The 16,679-nt window shown below is 63.2% G+C and overlaps 2 protein-coding genes across 2 annotated transcripts in view; both read left to right on the plus strand.

The window, feature by feature from the left end:
* The first annotated feature begins 12 nt into the window (after positions 1-12).
* The window catches only part of SAE1 (SUMO1 activating enzyme subunit 1), a 31,615-nt gene continuing 14,948 nt past the window's right edge, over positions 13-16,679 (plus strand). Inside the window, exons 1-11 of the mRNA XM_080608576.1 lie at positions 13-90; positions 3,964-4,074; positions 5,617-5,675; positions 6,886-7,054; positions 8,825-8,959; positions 10,689-10,795; positions 12,451-12,541; positions 12,629-12,761; positions 14,072-14,169; positions 15,080-15,226; positions 15,878-16,033. Coding sequence (XP_080464702.1) covers positions 3,964-4,074; positions 5,617-5,675; positions 6,886-7,054; positions 8,825-8,959; positions 10,689-10,795; positions 12,451-12,541; positions 12,629-12,761; positions 14,072-14,169; positions 15,080-15,226; positions 15,878-16,033 — 1,206 coding nt within the window. The 5' untranslated portion in view covers positions 13-90. The remainder of the gene's footprint in view (positions 91-3,963; positions 4,075-5,616; positions 5,676-6,885; positions 7,055-8,824; positions 8,960-10,688; positions 10,796-12,450; positions 12,542-12,628; positions 12,762-14,071; positions 14,170-15,079; positions 15,227-15,877; positions 16,034-16,679) is intronic.
* LOC308186442 (uncharacterized protein) lies at positions 1,321-3,611 on the plus strand (the record flags this gene model as incomplete). The annotated part of the gene is made up of 5 exons (XM_080608575.1): positions 1,321-1,325; positions 2,385-2,429; positions 2,491-2,546; positions 2,627-2,953; positions 2,986-3,611. 5 exons carry the CDS (start codon positions 1,321-1,323, stop codon positions 3,609-3,611), a joined length of 1,059 nt encoding a protein of 352 aa, XP_080464701.1.

Below are 16,679 nucleotides of genomic sequence, written 5' to 3' on the forward strand. Positions count from 1 at the left end.
GGGCGGCGGGGAGAGGCGGCCGCCATCTTGTCGCGGAGGAGCCGAGCGGAGCGGGCGGGACCCGGCGGCGGGGCCTGGACAGCATCATTGGTACGGGGGGGGGGGGGGCGGGGGCGTTTTGGGGCAAATCCGGGCGGGTTTGGGGCCGGGGGGGGAGGGGAGGGGGGTGGGGGAACGGGAACGGGAACGGGAACGGGAATGGGGCCGTGTTAACGGGGGGTCCCATTAACGGGGGGCCCTGTTAACGGGGGGTCCCATTAACGGGGGGTCCCATTAACGGGGGATCCCATTAACGGGGGATCCCATTAACGGGGGGTCCCATTAACGGGGGATCCCATTAACGGGGGATCCCATTAACGGGGGGCCCTGTTAACGGGGGGTCCCATTAACGGGGGATCCCATTAACGGGGGGCCCTGTTAACGGGGGGTCCCATTAACGGGGGGTCCCATTAACGGGGGATCCCATTAACGGGGGGCCCTGTTAACGGGGGGTCCCATTAACGGGGGGCCCTGTTAACGGGGGACCCCCCGGGAATGGGGCACGGGACCCCCCGGGTAATGGGGTCCCGGGAATGGGGGACCCCGGTAATTGGGGGCTGGGACCCCCGGGAATGGGGCCCTATTAACGGGGGGCCCTATTAATGAGGACCCTATTAACGGGGGATCCTATTAACGGGGATCCTATTAACGGGGGACCCTATTAACGAGGACCCTATTAATGGGGGACTCTATTAACGGGGGACCCTATAAACGGGGCCCTATTAATGGAGGACCCTGTTAATGAGGTCCCTATTAATGAGAACCATATTAAAGGGGACCCTATTAGCGGGCGACCCTATTAACGGTGACCCTATTAACGGCAGGACCTTATTAACGGGGGACCCTATAAACGGGGGACCCTATTAACGGGCAACCCTATTAACGGGGGGCCCGGTAAACAGGGACCCTATTAATGGGGGACCCTATTAACGGGGGACCCTGTTAACGGGGACCCCCGGGAATGGGGTACGGGACCCTGGTAATGGGGGCCCGGTAATGGGGAGTGGGACCCTGGTAACGGGAGACCCTATTAATTGGGAGCCCTATTAATTGGGAGCCCTATTAATGGGGGACCCTATTAATTGGGAATCCTATTAATTGGGAGCCCTATTAATGGGAGACCCTATTAATTGGGAGCCCTATTAATTGGGAGCCCTATTAATGGGGGACCCTATTAATGGGGGACCCCTGGTAACGAGGTACGGGACCCCCGGGTAATGGGGTCCCGGTAATGGGGGACCCTATTAATGGGGGACCCTATTAACGGGGGACCCCCCCGTAATGGGGTACAGGACCCCGGTAATGGGGTCCCAGTAATGGGGAACGGGACCCCGGTAACGAGGCCCTATTAACGGGGGGCCCTACTAACGGGGGATCCTATTAACGGGGACCCCCGGTAACGGATCCTATTAATTGGGGGGCCCCCGGTAACGGGAACCGGCCCCCCGTTAATGGGGTCCTGTTAATGGGGACCCCGTTAATGGAGGACCCCTTTAATGGAGGACCCCATTAATGGGATCCTATTAACGTGACCCTGATAATGGGACCGCCATTAATAGGAACTGCCCCCCCCCATTAGGGGGACCCCATTAATGAGACCTCATTAGTGGAACCCTGTTAATGGAACCCCATTAATGAGGACCCCGTTAATAGTACCCCATTAGTGGGACCCCATTAATGAGGACCCTGTTAATAAGACGCCCGTTAATAGGACCCCATTAGTGGGACCCCATTAATGGGACCCTGTTAATGAGGGCCCCGTTATTGGGACCCCTGTTAACGAGACCCCATTAATGGGATCTCAATTAATGGGACCATGTTAATGAGAACCCCGTTAATGGGGCCCCGTTAATAAGACGCTCGTTAGTGGGACCCCATTAATGGGACCCCGTTAATGAGGGCCCCGTTAATGGGACCCCTGTTAACGAGACCCCATTAATGGGATTTCCATTAATGGGACCCTGTTAATGAGGACCCCATTAATGGGGCCCCGTTAATAAGACCCCTGTTAGTGGGACCCCATTAATGGGACCCCGTTAATGAGGACCCTGTTAATGGGACCCTGTTAATGAGATCCCTGTTAACGAGACCCTGTTAATGGGATCTCTATTAATGAGACGCTGTTAATGAGGACCCCGTTAATGGGACCCCGTTAATGAGGACCCCGCTAATAAGACCCCCGTTAATAGGACCCCGTTAGCGGGACCCCGTTAACGGCCCCCCATTAACGGGCCCCGCCTCCCGCTAACGAGAGCCCCTCCCCCCCAGTGCCCCCGTCTCCTGCCCCATTAATTGGCCGCCCCGCTAATTGCCCCCTGCCCCCACTGGGACCCCGCTAACGGGAGCCTGGGAGGCCCCGCCCCCAGGTGGGAGGCCCCGCCCCCCGGGCGGTAGGCCCCGCCCCCGGGCAGGAGGCCCCGCCCCCAGGTGGGAGGCCCCGCCCCTGGCCAGGAGGCCCCGCCCCCAGGCGGGAGGCCCCGCCCCCAGGGATGAGGCCCCGCCCCCAGGTGGGAGGCCCCGCCCCCAGGTGGGAGGCCCCGCCCCCGGGCAGGAGGCCCCGCCCCCAGGGATGAGGCCCCGCCCCCAGGTGGGAGGCCCCGCCCCCAGGTGGGAGGCCCCGCCCCCTTTGGCTCCCCCCCCTGGGTGGGGCTGGGTCCCTCTGGGGACCTGGTGTCCCCCCGGGGTCACCTCCAGTGTCCCCCAGTGCCACCCAGTGTCCCCCAGTGCCACCCGGGGTCACCTCCAGCATCCCCCCAGTGTCCCCCAGTGCCACCCAGTGTCACCCCCAGTGTCCCCCAGTGTCACCCGGTGTCACCCCCAGCGTCCCCAGTGTCAGCCGGTGTCACCCCCAGCGTCCCCCAGTGTCTCCCAGTGTCACCCAGTGTCACCTCCAGTGTCTCCCAGTGTCCCTTTGGTGTCCCTTTGGTGTCTCCCAGTGTCACCCAGTGTCCCTTTGGTGTCTCCCAGTATCACCCAGTGTCCCTTTGGTGTCCCCCAGTGCCACCCAGTGTCTCCCAGTGTCACCTCGTGTCACCTTCAGTGTCCCCCAGTGTCCCTTTGGCGTCCCCCAGTGTCACCTCCAGTGTCACCCAGTGTTTTCCAGTGTCCCCCAGTGTCACCTTCACTGTCCCCCAGTGTCCCCTCCAGTGTCACCCGGTGCCACCCAGTGTCTCCCAGTGTCACCTCGTGTCACCTCCAGCGTCCCCCAGTGTCACCCAGTGTCCCTTTGGTGTCCCCCAGTGTCCCCCAGTGTCTCCCAGTGTCCCCCAGTGTCCCTTTGGTGTCCCCCAGCATCACCCGCTGTCCCCCAGTGTCTCCCAGTGTCGCCTCCAGTGTCCCCCAGTGACCCCAGTGCCACCCAGTGTCCCCTTGATGTCCCCTGGTGCCACCCCCAGCTGTCCCTTGATGCCCCAGGGGGGCGTGGCCTAAGGGAGGGGGCGTGGCCTAAGGGAGGGGCGTGGCCTAAGGGAGGGGCGTGTCCTAACGGGGTGGGATTGCCCTGGGGGGCGTGGCCTAAAGGAGGGGCGTGTCTTAAGGAAAGGGGGCGTGGCCCAACGAGGGGGCGTGTCTAGTGGAAAGGGGCGTGGCCTAAGGAGGGGGCGGGTCCAAGCGGGGTGTGATGGAGGGGGGCCCGGGGGGGATGTCGGGAGGGGGCGTGGCCAAAGGGGCGTGGCCCGATGGGTGTGGCCATCTGGGGGCGTGGCTACGAGGGGGCGTGGCCTAAGAAGGGGCGTGGCCTAAGAAGGGGCGTGGCCTATGGGGGCTGTGAGGGAGGGGGGATGCCCCAGGGGATGTGGCGGGGTGGGGTGGGGGGTGGTGGGGGGTGGGCGTGTCCCCACAAGGGGGCGTGGCCGGAAGTGGGCGTGGCCGGAAGGGGGCGTGGCCGGAAGGGGGCGTGTCGCGAGGCGCCGGCCCCGCCCCCAGATGTCCAGCCCCCCGCTGACCAAGAAGCGCCGCGTCTCCGGGTCCGAGCCGCCCGCGGGGTCCAACCGCGCCTGCGCCCCCAGCGTCCCGCCCAGCGCCGCCCCCGCCAACGTGAGTGGCCCCCGAACGGCCCCCCCCCCACGTCCCCAGGGGTCCCCAAATGTCCCCAGGGGTCTCCAAATGTCCCCAGGGGTCTCCAAGGGTCCCCAAATGTCCCCCGGGGTCCCCAAATGTCTCCCCCCCCCCACGTCCCCAGGGGTCCCCAGATGTCCCCAGGGGTCTCCAAATGTCTCCCCCCCCCAAATGTCCCCAAGGGTCCCCAAATGTCCCCCCGGGTCCTCAAATGTCCCCCCCCCACATCCCCAGGGGTCCCCAAACGTCCCAAGGGTCCCCAAATGTCTCCAGGGTCCCCAAATGTCCCCCCCTCCACATCCCCCAAGGGTCCCCAAATGTCCCCCCCCACATTCCCAAACGTCCCCAAGGGTCCCCAAATGTCTCCAGGGTCCCCAAATGTCCCCCCCCTCACGTCCCCAAATGTCCCAAATGTCCCCCGGGGTCCCCAAATGTCTCCAGGGGTCTCCAAATGTCCCCCCCCCCACGTCCCCCAAGGGTCCCCAAACGTTCCCAAGAGTCCCCAAATGTCTCCTGGGGTCCCCAAATGTCCCCAATGTCCCCAAATATCCCCCCCCACGTCCCCAAGGGTCCCCAAATGTCCCCAGGGGTCCCCAAATGCCCCCCCCCCACATCCCCAAGGGTCCCCAAATGTCCCCCGGTGTCCCCAAATGCCCCCAAGGGTCCCCAAATGTCCCTCAATGTCCCCAAATGCCCCCTCCATGTCCCCAAATGCCCCCCCATGGCCCCCGGTGTCCCCCCCCCAACGTCCCCCTTGTGTCCCCACCCCCCCGTATCCCCCCAGTGCCCCCCCATGGCCCCAACGCCCCCTCAGTGTCCCCAATATCCCCCCCCAACGCCCCCCCAGTGCCCCCCCAATGTCCCCAACGCCCCCCAATGCCCCCCCCATGTCCCCAGTGTCCCCCCAGTGTCCCCAGTATCCCCTCCCGGTGCCCCCCCCATGTCCCCAACGTCCCCAATGCCCCCTTCAGTGTCCCCAACGACCCCCCAGTGTCCACAATATCCCGTCCCGGTGCCCCCCCAATGCCCCCCCATGGCCACAGTGCCCCCCCAATGTCCCCAACGCCCCCCAGTGTCCCCCCACTGTCCCCAGTATCCCCTCCCAGTGCCCCCCCCACGTCCCCAACGTCCCCAACGCCCCCCCAGTGTCCCCAGTATCCCCCCAGTGTCCACAGTATCCTCTTCCAGTGCCTCCCCAGTGTCCCCCTAGTGTCCCCAATATCCCCCCCAGTGCCCCCACAGTGTCCCCCAATGCCCCCCCAGTGTCCCCCCAGTGCCCCCCCATGTCCCCAGTGCCCCCCAGTGTCCCCAGTGCTCCCCCATATCCCCAGTGCCCCCCCAATGTCCCCAGTGCCCCCCCATGTCCCCAATGTCCCCAGTGCCCCCAGTGCCCCCCCCATGTCCCCAGTGCCCCCCCATGTCCCCAATGCACCCCCCAATGCCCCCCCACGTCCCCAATGCCCCCCCCGTGTCCCCAGTGCCCCCCCCGATGTCCCCAACGCCCCCCCGCTGTCCCCCCAGGGCATGGCGAAGAACGGGGGCGAGGCCGAGATCGATGAGGGGCTGTACTCCCGGCAGCTGTGAGTAGGGGGGGGACCCCAAAAACTGGGGGGGGGGGGGGTCCGGGGGGGGCTTGGGGCACCCCAAAAACTATGGGGGGGCTTCTGGGGGGTTTGGGGCACCCCAAAATCCTGGGGGGGGGCTCAGGGTCTTTCCAAAGGGTTTGGGGGACCCCAAAAACTATGGGGGGGGTTCTGGGGAGTTTGGGGACCCCAAAGTATTTCTGGGGGGGGTCTTTGGGTCCTTCCTGAGGGACTTGGGAACCCCAAAAGATTTGGGGGAGTTCCCTGTGGATTTGGGGGGGTCCCCATGGATTTGGGGGGGGGTCTTTGGGACCTTCCTAAGGCTTTTGGGGTCGTTTCTAAGGGATCTGGGGACCCCAAAAGACTTGAGGGGGCTCCCTATGGATTTGGGGGGCTCGCTATGGATTTGGGGGGGTCCCTATGAATTCGGGAGGGTCCATATGAATTCGGGGGGGTCCCCATGGATTTGGGGGGGGTCCCTATGGGTTTGGGGGGGGTCTTTGGGTCCTCCCTAAGGGTTTTGGGGTCCTCCCTAAGGGATTTGGGGACCCCAAAAGGCTTGAGGGGGCTCCCTATGGATTTGGGGGGGCCCCCAGGGATTTGAGGGGTCCCTATGGATTTGGGGGGGTCCCTATGGGTTTGGGGGGGGTCTTTGGCTCCTCCTTAAGAGTTTTGGTGTCCTTCCTAAGGGATTTGGGAACCCCAAAAGACTTGAGGGAGCTCCCTATGGATTTGGGGGGGCTCCCTATGAATTTGGGGGGGGCCCCTATGGATTTGGGGGGGGGGGCCTATGGATTTGGGGGAGGCCCCCATGGATTTTGGGGGGGGTCCCTATGGATTTGGGGGGGGTCTTTGGCTCCTCCTTAAGGGTTTTGGGGTCGTTCCTAAGGGATTTGGGAACCCCAAAAGATTTGGGGGAGGTCCCTCTGGATTCGGGGGGGTCCCTATGGATTTGGGGGGGTCCCTATGGATTTTGGGGGGGGTCCCTATGGATTTGGGGGGGGGTCCCCATGGATTTGGGGGGGGTCTTTGGGTCCTTCCTAAGGGATTTGGGAACCCCAAAAGACTTGAGGGGGGCTCCTGTGGACTTGGGGGGCTCCCTATGGATTTGGGGGGCTCCCTATGGATTCGGGGGGGTCCCCATGGATTCGGGGGGGTCCCCATGGATTTGGGGGGGGTCCCGGTGGCTGAGGCGCCCCCCCCCCAGGTACGTGCTGGGCCACGAGGCGATGAAGCGCATGCAGACGTCCAACGTGCTGGTGTCGGGGCTGCGGGGGCTCGGCGTGGAGGTGGCCAAGAACCTGGTGCTGGGGGGGGTCAAGTCGGTGACGCTGCACGACCCCCACCCTGCCGCCTGGCCCGACCTGGCCTCCCAGGTGAGAGCTGGGCCCCCCCCGGGTCCCAGGTGAGAGCTGGGCCCCCCCCGGGAAAAAAACAAAAAAAAAACCAAAAAAAACCCAAAAAAAAACGGGGTCAGAGGGGGGTTTGGGGGGTTATAAAGGGGTTAATTCCCCCCCCAGGGCAAAAAATGGGGTCAAAGGGGGGTATTTGGGGGTTTGGGGGGTTATAAAGGGGTTAAATGGTCCCCCCCCGGGGAAAAAACAGGGTTAAAGGGGGGGTTATTTGGGATTTTGGGGGGTCGTAAAGGGGTTGTTGGGGGGTATAGGGGGATTAAGTGCTCCCCCTGGGGAAAAAATGGGGTTAAAGGGGGGTTATTTGGGGGCTTGGGGGGTCGTAAAGGGGTTTAAATGGTCCCCCCCCCCCGGGAAGAAAAAAAAAACGGGGTCAAAGGAGGGTTATTTGGGGGTTTGTGGGGTCGTAAAGGGGTTATTGGGGGGTATAGGGAGGTTAAATCCCCCCCCAGGGCAAAAAACGGGGTCAAAGGGGGGTTATTTGGCGGCTTGGGGGGGTTATAAAGGGGTTAAATGGCCCCCCCTCAGGGAAAAAAAAGGGGTTAAAGGGGGGTTATTTGGGATTTTGGGTCTTATAAAGGGGTTAAATGCCCCCCCAGGGCAAAAAATGGGGTCAAAGGGGGGTTATTTGGGGGCTTGGGGGGGTTATAAAGGGGTTAAATGGTCCCCCCCCGGGGAAAAAACAGGGTCAAAGGGGGGGGTATTTGGGGGTTTTGGGGGGTCGTAAAGGGGTTAATGGGGGGTATTAGGGAGGTTAAATCCCCCCCCAGGGCAAAAAAACGGGGTCAAAGGGGGGTTATTTGGGGGCTTGGGGGGCCGTAAAGGGGTTGTTGGGGGGTTATAGCGGGGGTTAAGTGCCCCCCCCCGGGGAAAAAACAGGGTCAAAGGGGGGTTATTTGGGATTTTGGGTCTTATAAAGGAGTTAAATGCCCCCCCCGGGCAAAAAATGGGGTCAAAGGGGGGTTATTTCGGGGTTTTGGGGGGTCGTAAAGGGGCTGTTGGGGGGGTATAAAGAGATTAAATGCCCCCCCAGGGCAGAAAACTGGGTTAAAGGGGGGGTTATTTTGGGGGCTTGGGGGGTTATAAAGGGGTTAATTCCCCCCCCAGGGGCAAAAAACGGGGTCAAAGGGGGGGTATTTGGGGTTTGGGGGCTTATAAAGGGGTTGCAGGGGGCTATAGGGGGGTTAAATACCCCCCCCCGGGCAAAAAAATGGGGCTAAATGTTTGGGGGTTATGGGGTGTTATAGGGGGGTTCATGGCCCCCCCCCCCTCCCCCGGAGGAATTAATGGGGTTGCAAGCCTGGGTTTTGGGGGGTCCTGTGGGTGCTGGGGGGATCCTATTGGGTGCTGGGGGGGGGGGTCCTATGGGTGCCGGGGGGGGTCCCTATGGGTGTGGGGGGGGGTCCGTGTGGGTGCGGGGGGTCCCTATGGGTGCAGGGGGGTCCCTATGGGTGCTGGGGGGGTCCTATGGGTGCTGGGGGGTCCCTATGGGTGCTGGGGGGGTCCTATGGGTGCTGGGGGGTCCCTATGGGTGCTGGGGGGGGGTCCCTATGGGTGTGTGTGGGGGGGGGGGTCCTACAGATACGGGGGTGCCCCCCCCTTCCAGGTGGGCGTCCCCAGCTGCCGGGTGCCGCCGCGGGGTTCTATTGGGGTGCGGGGTCCTCGGGGGGGCCTCCTCTCTCCCCCCCCGCCCCCCCCCGTGACCCCCCCCCCCCCCTTTTTGCCCCCCCCCAGTTCTACCTGCGGGAGGAGGACGTGGGGCAGAACCGGGCGGAGGCGTCGCTGCCGCGCCTGGCCGAGCTCAACGCCTACGTGGCCGTCAGCAGCTGCCGGCAGCCCCTCAGCCAGGCCCTGCTCGCCCCCTTCCAGGTGACGCCCCCAAAAGGGCCCCCCCCCAAATCCCCCATTCCCCCCCCCGAAATCCCCCATTGCCCCCCAAAGCCCCCTCTCTCCCCCCAATCCCTCCCCGGTCCCCCCAAACCCGCTCGTTTCCCTTCAAATCCCCCCAATTCCTCTCCAGACCCCCCAGTTCTCTCCAATCCCATTATTTTCCCCTAATCCCCCCTAACTCCCCCCCCCAAATCCCCCATTTTCCCCCCAAGCCCCCTTTACCCCCCCCCAAAGCCCCCTCTCCCCCCCCAATCCCTCCCCGGTCCCCCAAACCCGCTCGTTTCCCTTCAAATCCCCCCAATTCCCCTCCAGACCCCACAGTTCCCCCCAAATCCCATTATTTTCCCCTAATCCCCCCCTAACTCCCCCCCCAAAGCATTCCTGTGCATCCCACCCCATATCCACGTACCCGACCCCACACCTGACCCCATACCCACCCCATATCCCTGTGTCCGATCCCATACCCGTGCCCCCGGCCCCATAGCCGTGCCCCTGCCCCGACCCCATACCTGACCCCGTATCCGTGACCCTGACCCCATATCTGCGTGTCTGACCCCATATCCGTGTATCCGACCCCACACCTGACCCCATACCCACCCCATGTCCGTGATCCTGACCCCGTACCCGTGACCCCGGCCCCGCAGCCGTGCCCCTGCCCCCAGCCCTACAGCTGACCCCATACCCATGTCCGCGATCGTGACCCCATAACTGTGTATCCCACCCCATATCCGTGGCCCTGCCCCCGTATATGACCCCAAAGCCACCCCATACCCATTTGTCTGACCCCATATTTGTGTGTCTGACCCCGTATATGACCCCATACCCATGTGTCCGACCCCATACCCGTGGCCCCAGCCCCGTAGCCGTGTCCCTGCCCCTGACCCCATATCCATGTCTGTGACCCTGACCTCATATCTGCGTGTCTGACCCCATATCCGTGTATCTGACCCCACACCTGACCCCATACCCACCCCATATCCCAGTGTCCGACCCCATACCCATGCCCCCGGCCCCACAGCCGTGTCCCAGCCCCAACCCCATACCTGACCCCATACCCATGTCTGTGACCCTGACCCCATATCTGCGTGTCTGACCCCATATCCATGTATCCGACCCCGTATATGACCCCATACCCACCCCGTGTCCGTGATCTTGACCCCATACCCATGCCCCCAGCCCCATACCCGCGTCCATGCCTTGACCCCATACCTGACCCCATACCCGTGTCTGTGACCCTGACCCCATATCTACGTGTCTGACCCCATATCCATGTATCCGACCCCATACCTGATCCCATACCCATGTGTCTGACCCCGTAGCTGTGCCCCCGGCCCCATAGCCGTGCCCCTGCCCCGACCCCATACCTGACCCCATACCCGTGCCTGTGACCCTGACCCCATATCTGCGTGTCTGACCCCATATCCACGTATCCGACCCCGTACCTGACCCCATACCCACCCCATACCCATGTGTCCGACCCCATACCCGTGGCCCCGGCCCCGTAGCCGTGTCCCTGCCCCTGACCCCATATCCATGTCTGTGGCCCCGTACCCATATCTGCGTGTCTGACCCCATATCCACGTATGCGACCCCACACCTGACCCCATACCCACCCCGTGTCCGTGCTCCTGACCCCGTACCCGTGCCCCCGGCCCCGCAGCCGTGCCCCTGCCCCCGACCCTACAGCTGACCCTATAACGCCCCGCAGGTGGTGGTGCTGACCAACTCCCCCCTGGAGGAGCAGCTCTGGGTGGGCGACTTCTGCCACAGCCGCGGCATCAAGCTGGTGGTGGCCGACACGCGGGGGCTCTTCGGGTGAGCCGGGGGGGGGGGGGACACCCCGATTTTGGGGTCACCTGGGGGGTCCCCGAATGTTTGGGGTCCCTTTTGGGGGCGTCCCCGTGCGTCTGGGTCCCGTTTCGGGGCGTCTTCAAATGCCTGGGTCCCCTTTTGGGGACGCCTGGGTCCCTTTTGGGGAGTTCCCAAACACCTGGGTTCCTTTTTGGGGGGTTCCCAAATGTTTGGGGTCCCTTTTGGGGGGGTCCTCAAATTCGTGGGTCCCTTTTGGGGGTCCCTGAATGTTTGGGGTCCCTTTTGGGGGCGTCCCCGTACGTCTGGGTCCCGTTTTGGGGCGTCTTCAAATGCCTGGGTCCCGTTTTGGGGACACCCGGGTCCCTTTTGGGGGGTTCCCAAATGTTTGGGGTCCCTTTTCGGGGGGGTCCTCAAATTCGTGGGTCCCTTTTGGGGGTCCCCGAATGTTTGGGGTCCCGTTTTGGGGGCGTCCCCGTACGTCTGGGTCCCTTTTGGGGGTGTCCCCATAAGCCTGGGTTCCTTTTGGGGGTTCCCCAAATGTTTGGTGGTCCCTTTTAGGGGGTTCCCAACTCCCTGGGTCCCTTTTGGGGACACTGGGGTCCCTTTTGGGGTCAACCCCAAATGCCTGGGTTCCTTTTGGGGGGGGTCCCCAAATTCCTGGTTCCTTTTGGGGGGGGGGTCCCCAAATTCCTGGCTCCCTTTTGGGGTCAACCCCACGCGCCCTGCTCCCGTTTAGGACCACCCAGCTCTGTTTTGGGGGGATCCCAACCCTCTGGGTCCCTTTTGGGGACACTGGGGTCCCTTTTGGGGTCAACCCCAAATGCCTGGGCTCCTTTTGGGGGGGTCCCCAAATGTCTGGGTCCTTTTCGTGGGGGGGTCCCCAAATTCCTGGTTCCCTTTTGGGGTCAACCCCACACGCCCTTCTCCCATTTAGGACCACCCAGCTCTGTTTTGGGGGGATCCCAACTCCCTGGGTCCCTTTTGGGGTCAACCCCAAATGGCTCGGTTCTTTTTGGGGGGGTCCCCCAATGTCTGGGTCCTTTTGGGGGGGGGGTTCCCCAAATTCCTGACTCCCTTTTGGGGTCAACCCCACACGCTCTGCTCCCGTTTAGGACCACCCAGCTCTGTTTTGGGGGGATCCCAACTCCCTGGGTCCCTTTTGGGGTCAACCCCAAATGGCTCGGTTCTTTTTGGGGGGATCCCCAAATGTGTGGGTCCTTTTGGGGGGGTCCCCAAATGTCTGGGTCCTTTTGGGGGGGGGGGTCCCCAAATTCCTGGCTCCCTTTTGGGGTCAACCCCATGCGTCCTGCTCCCGTTTAGGACCACCCAGCTCAGTTTTGGGGTGATTCCAACGCCCTGGGTCCCTTTTGGGGTCAACCCCAAGTGCCTGGGCTCCTTTTGGGGGGGGTCCCCAAATGTCTGGGTCCTTTTGTGGGGGTCCCCAAATTCCTGGCTCCTTTTGGGGGGGGGGGTCCCCAAATTCCTGGCTCCCTTTTGGGGTCAACCCCACGCGCCCTGCTCCCGGTTAGGGCTGATCCGTTTTGGGGGGATCCCAACCCTTTCGGGGTCCCTTTCGGGGTGTCCCCAGGGGCGTGGGGACCGGGGGGGTCCCCGTCTGACCCCCCCCCCCCACCTTGTCCCCGTGTCCCCCCCCCCAGGCAGCTGTTCTGTGACTTTGGGGACGACATGGTGGTGACGGACACCAACGGGGAGCAGCCGCTCAGCGCCATGGTGTCCATGGTCACCAAGGTACCGCCCGGGGGGCGGGGGGGGGGGTCCGGGAAACCCCAAAAGTCATCGATTTGACGGTTTCCGCCCCAAATTTTCCTTCCCAAGGGGTGCCCCGGGGAGGTGACGTGCCTGGACGAGGCGCGGCACGGCTTCGAGACGGGCGACTTCGTCACCTTCACCGAGGTGGAGGGCATGGACGAGCTCAACTCCTGCGGCCCCGTCGAGATCCGCGTCCTCGGTGCGGCCCCAAAAACGAGGGGGCTGGGGTGGGGGGGGGGTCGGCGCTGGCCTTGGGGGGGGGCTGAGGGTCTTGGGGGCCCTTTTGGGGGCGCTCGGGGCCCTTTTGGGGGCGCTCGGGGCTCTTCTGGGGGTGCTCGGGGCCCTTTTGGGGACGCTTGGGGTCCTTTTGGGGAGTTTAGGGTCCCTTTTGGGGGTGCTCTGGGAGTTTAGGATCCCTTTTGGGGATGCCAGGCACCTTTTGGGGACACTCTGGGCCCTTTTGGGGATGCTCGGGGCCCTTTTGGGGACGCTCGGGGTCCTTTTGGGGACGCTTGGGGCCCTTTTGGAGAGTTTAGGGTCCTTTTTGGGGACGCTCAGGCCCTTTTGGGGACGCTCAGGTCCCTTTTGGGGACACTCGGGGCCCTTTTGGGGATGCTCGGGGCCCTTTTGGGGACACTTGGGGCCCTTTCGGGGAGTTCAGGGTCCCTTTTGGGGACGCTCGGGGCCCTTTTGGGGACGCTTGGGGCCCTTTTGGGGAGTTTAGGGTCCATTTTGGGGACGCTCGGGGCCCTTTTGGGGACGCTCGGGGCCCTTTTGGGGGCACTCGGGGCCCTTTTGGGGGCACTTGGGGCCCTTTTGGGGAGTTCAGGATCCCTTTTGGGGGCGCTTGGGGCCCATTTGGGGGCGCTTGGGGCCCTTTTGGGGAGTTTAGGGTCCCTTTTGGGGATGCTCAGGGCCCTTTTGGGGACATTCAGGCCCTTTTGGGGACGCTTGGGGCCCTTTTGGGGACGCTTGGGGCCCTTTTGGGGAGTTTAGGGGCCCTTTTGGGGAGTTTAGGGTCCCTTTTGGGGACACTCGGGGCCCTTTTGGGGGACGCTTCGGGCCCTTTTGGGGTTACTTGGTACATTTGGGTCTGTTTTGGTAACATTTGGGTTCTTTTGGGGAACGTTTAGGTTTTTTTGGGGGACAATTGCATCTCTTTTGGGGACATTTGTGTCCCTTTTAGGGACATTTGGGTCTTTCGGGGAGGGGCACAGACGTACCCGGGCTCTTTCTGGGTGGGCACGGGGGTACCCAGGTCCCTTTTGGGGTTGCTTGGGTCCTTTTTGGGGACATTTGGCTTCCTTTTGGGGACATTTGGCTTCTTTTGGGGGACGCTAGGGTCCCTTTTGGGGACGCTTAGGCCTCTTTTGAATGGGCGCTGAGGCACCTGGGTCCTCTCTGGGGGGGTCCCCAGATGCGTGGGTCCCCCCTGGGGGTCCCTTGGTCCCTTGGGGAGGGGTCCTGGGTGCCGTGGTGACCCCATTTCCACCCCCCCCCCCCCCGCAGGGCCATACACCTTCAGCATCGGGGACACGAGCGGGTACGGGGACTACGTGCGGGGGGGGATCGTCACCCAGGTCAAGATGCCCAAGCACATCCGCTTCGTGAGTGGCACTGGGAGCACTGGGAGGGACTGGGAGGGGATTGCTGGGGGCTGGAAAGGGATTGGGAGGTACCTGGGGGGGGGTTTTGGTGACTGGGAGAGGATTATGGGGGATTGAGGGGGCACTGGGAGGGATTGGGAGGGACTGGAAGGAGATCAGGGGGTACTGGGCTGGGATTGGGGGCTGCTGGGAGGGGATTACGAGGGATTGAGGGGCTCTGGAGGAGATTATGGGGGATTGGGAGGAACAGGGAGGGGATTATGGAGGAAGGAGGGGTATTGGGAGGAGATTACGGGGGATGAGGGGGCACTGGGAAGGGATTGTTGGGAACTGGGAGGCATTGGGAGGAACTGCGAATGGGATTGTGGCACTGGAAGGGGATTGTGAGGGATTGGAGGTCACTGGGAGGAACTGGGAGGGGGTTATGGGGTATTGGGGGTCACTGAGAGGGACTGGGATGGGACTAAAAGGGATTAGGGGGTATTGACAAAGGATTAGGCGATATTAACAAGGGATTACGGGGTATTGGCAAGGGATTGGGGGTATTGGCAAGGGATTGGGGGTATTGGCAAGGGATTAGGGGGTATTGGCAAGGGATTGGGGGTATTGGCAAGGGATTGGGGGGTATTGGCAAGGGATTGGGGGTATTGGTAAGGGATTAGGGGGTATTGGCAAGGGATTAGGGGGTATTGGCAAGGGATTAGGGGGTATTGGCAAGGGATTAGGGGGTATTAGCAAGGGATTGGGGGTATTGGCAAGGGATTGGGGGTATTGGCAAGGGATTGGGGGTATTGGCAAGGGATTATGGGGGACTGGGGTTATTGGGAATGGCTGCGAGTTCACCTCTTGTCCCCCCTTGTCTCCCTGTGTCCCCGATGTCCCCCCTCGTCCCCGACGTGCCCCCCTCCAGAAGCGTCTGCGGGAGTCGCTGGCGGAGCCGGAGATGCTCATGACGGACTTCGGGAAGGCGGAGCGCCCTCCCATCCTGCACTGGGGCTGGCAGGCGCTGCACCGCTTCATGCAGCAGCACGGCCGCCCGCCGCGGCCGCGCCACCAGGTAGGGACGCCGGGGGCACCCTGGGGCTCGGGGACGTCGGGGACAGTGGTGGCCACCAGGTCCTGAGCCAACATGGCCGCCTCCCATGGCCCAACCTCCACTTGGGGACGTTGGGGACATGGTGGCCACCAGGTCCTGAACCGACATGGCCGCCTCGCATGGCCCAACCTCCACTTGGGGACATTGGGGCCGTTGGGGACATGGTGGCCACCAGGTCCTGTACCAATGTGGCCGCCTCCCATGGCCCAGCCACCACTTGGGGACATTGGGGACGTTGGGGACATGGTGGCCACCAGGTCCTGAACCAACGTGGCCGCCTCGCATGGCCCAACCTCCACTTGGGGACATTGGGGACATGGTGGCCACCAGGTCACGCTGGGATGCCCCCAGAGCTGTCCCCAGCAGACCCCACGCAGAGCCACCGATCCGCGTCACCACGCTCCTCGTGGGTGGAGACGTCCCCAGGGGCCACCTCGGGGTGTCACCATCCCAGAGGTGTCGCTGTCCCCGGCAACGTCCTCAGCGACGTCCCCAGGGGCGCCCGTGTCCCGCCGACGTCCCCCAAAGCCCAAAGCCGGGGCAGCCGGCGCTCCTCGTGGCCCCGCGGACCGTCCCCGCGGGCGTCCCCAACCGTCCCCTCGCTGCCACCAGGGTGACGCGGCGGAGGTGGTGGCCCTGGCCCGGGAGGTGGCCCCGGGAGCGGAGCTGGACGAGGAGCTGCTGCGGGAGCTGGCCTTCCAGGCCACCGGGGACCTGGCGCCCGTCAACGCCTTCATCGGGGGGCTGGCGGCACAGGAGGTCATGAAGGTACGGGACGGTGTCCCCTCCTCGTCAGCGGTGTCCCCTCCTCGTCAGCGGTGTCCCCCCCTTGGTCAATGGTGTCCCCTTTTTGGTCATTGGTGTCCCCTCCTCGTCAACGGTGTCCCCCCTTGGTCATTGGTGTCCGTTCCTTGGTCATTGGTGTCCCCTTCTTGGTCATTGGTGTCCCCTTTTTGGTCAACGGTGTCCCTTCCTCGTCAGCGGTGTCCCCCCTTGGTCAATGGTGTCCCCTCCTCGTCATTGGTGTCCCCTTTTTGGTCATTGGTGTCCCCCCCTTGGTCATTGGTGTCCCCTTTTTGGTCAACGGTGTCCCTCCTTGGTCATTGGTGTCCCCCCCTCGGTCAACGGTGTCCCCCCCTCGGTCAACGGTGTCCCCTTCTTGGTCAATGGTGCCCCCTCCTTGGTCATTGGTGTCCCCCCCTCGGTCATTGCTGTCCCCTTTTTGGTCAATGGTGTCCCCTGCTTGGTCAACGATGTCCCCTCCTCGTCAACAGTGTCCCCCCTTGGTCATTGGTGTCCCCCCTTGGTCATTGGTGTCCCCTCCTCGTCAATGGTGTCCCCTTCTTGGTCAACGATGTCCCCTCCTTGGTCAACGGTGTCTCCTTCTTGGTCATTGGTGTCCCCTCCTCGGTCA

The sequence above is a fragment of the Anser brachyrhynchus genome (assembly GCF_964034855.1).
Source record: "Anser brachyrhynchus genome assembly, contig: SCAFFOLD_517, whole genome shotgun sequence".
In the NCBI taxonomy this organism is placed as follows: Eukaryota; Metazoa; Chordata; class Aves; order Anseriformes; family Anatidae; genus Anser; species Anser brachyrhynchus.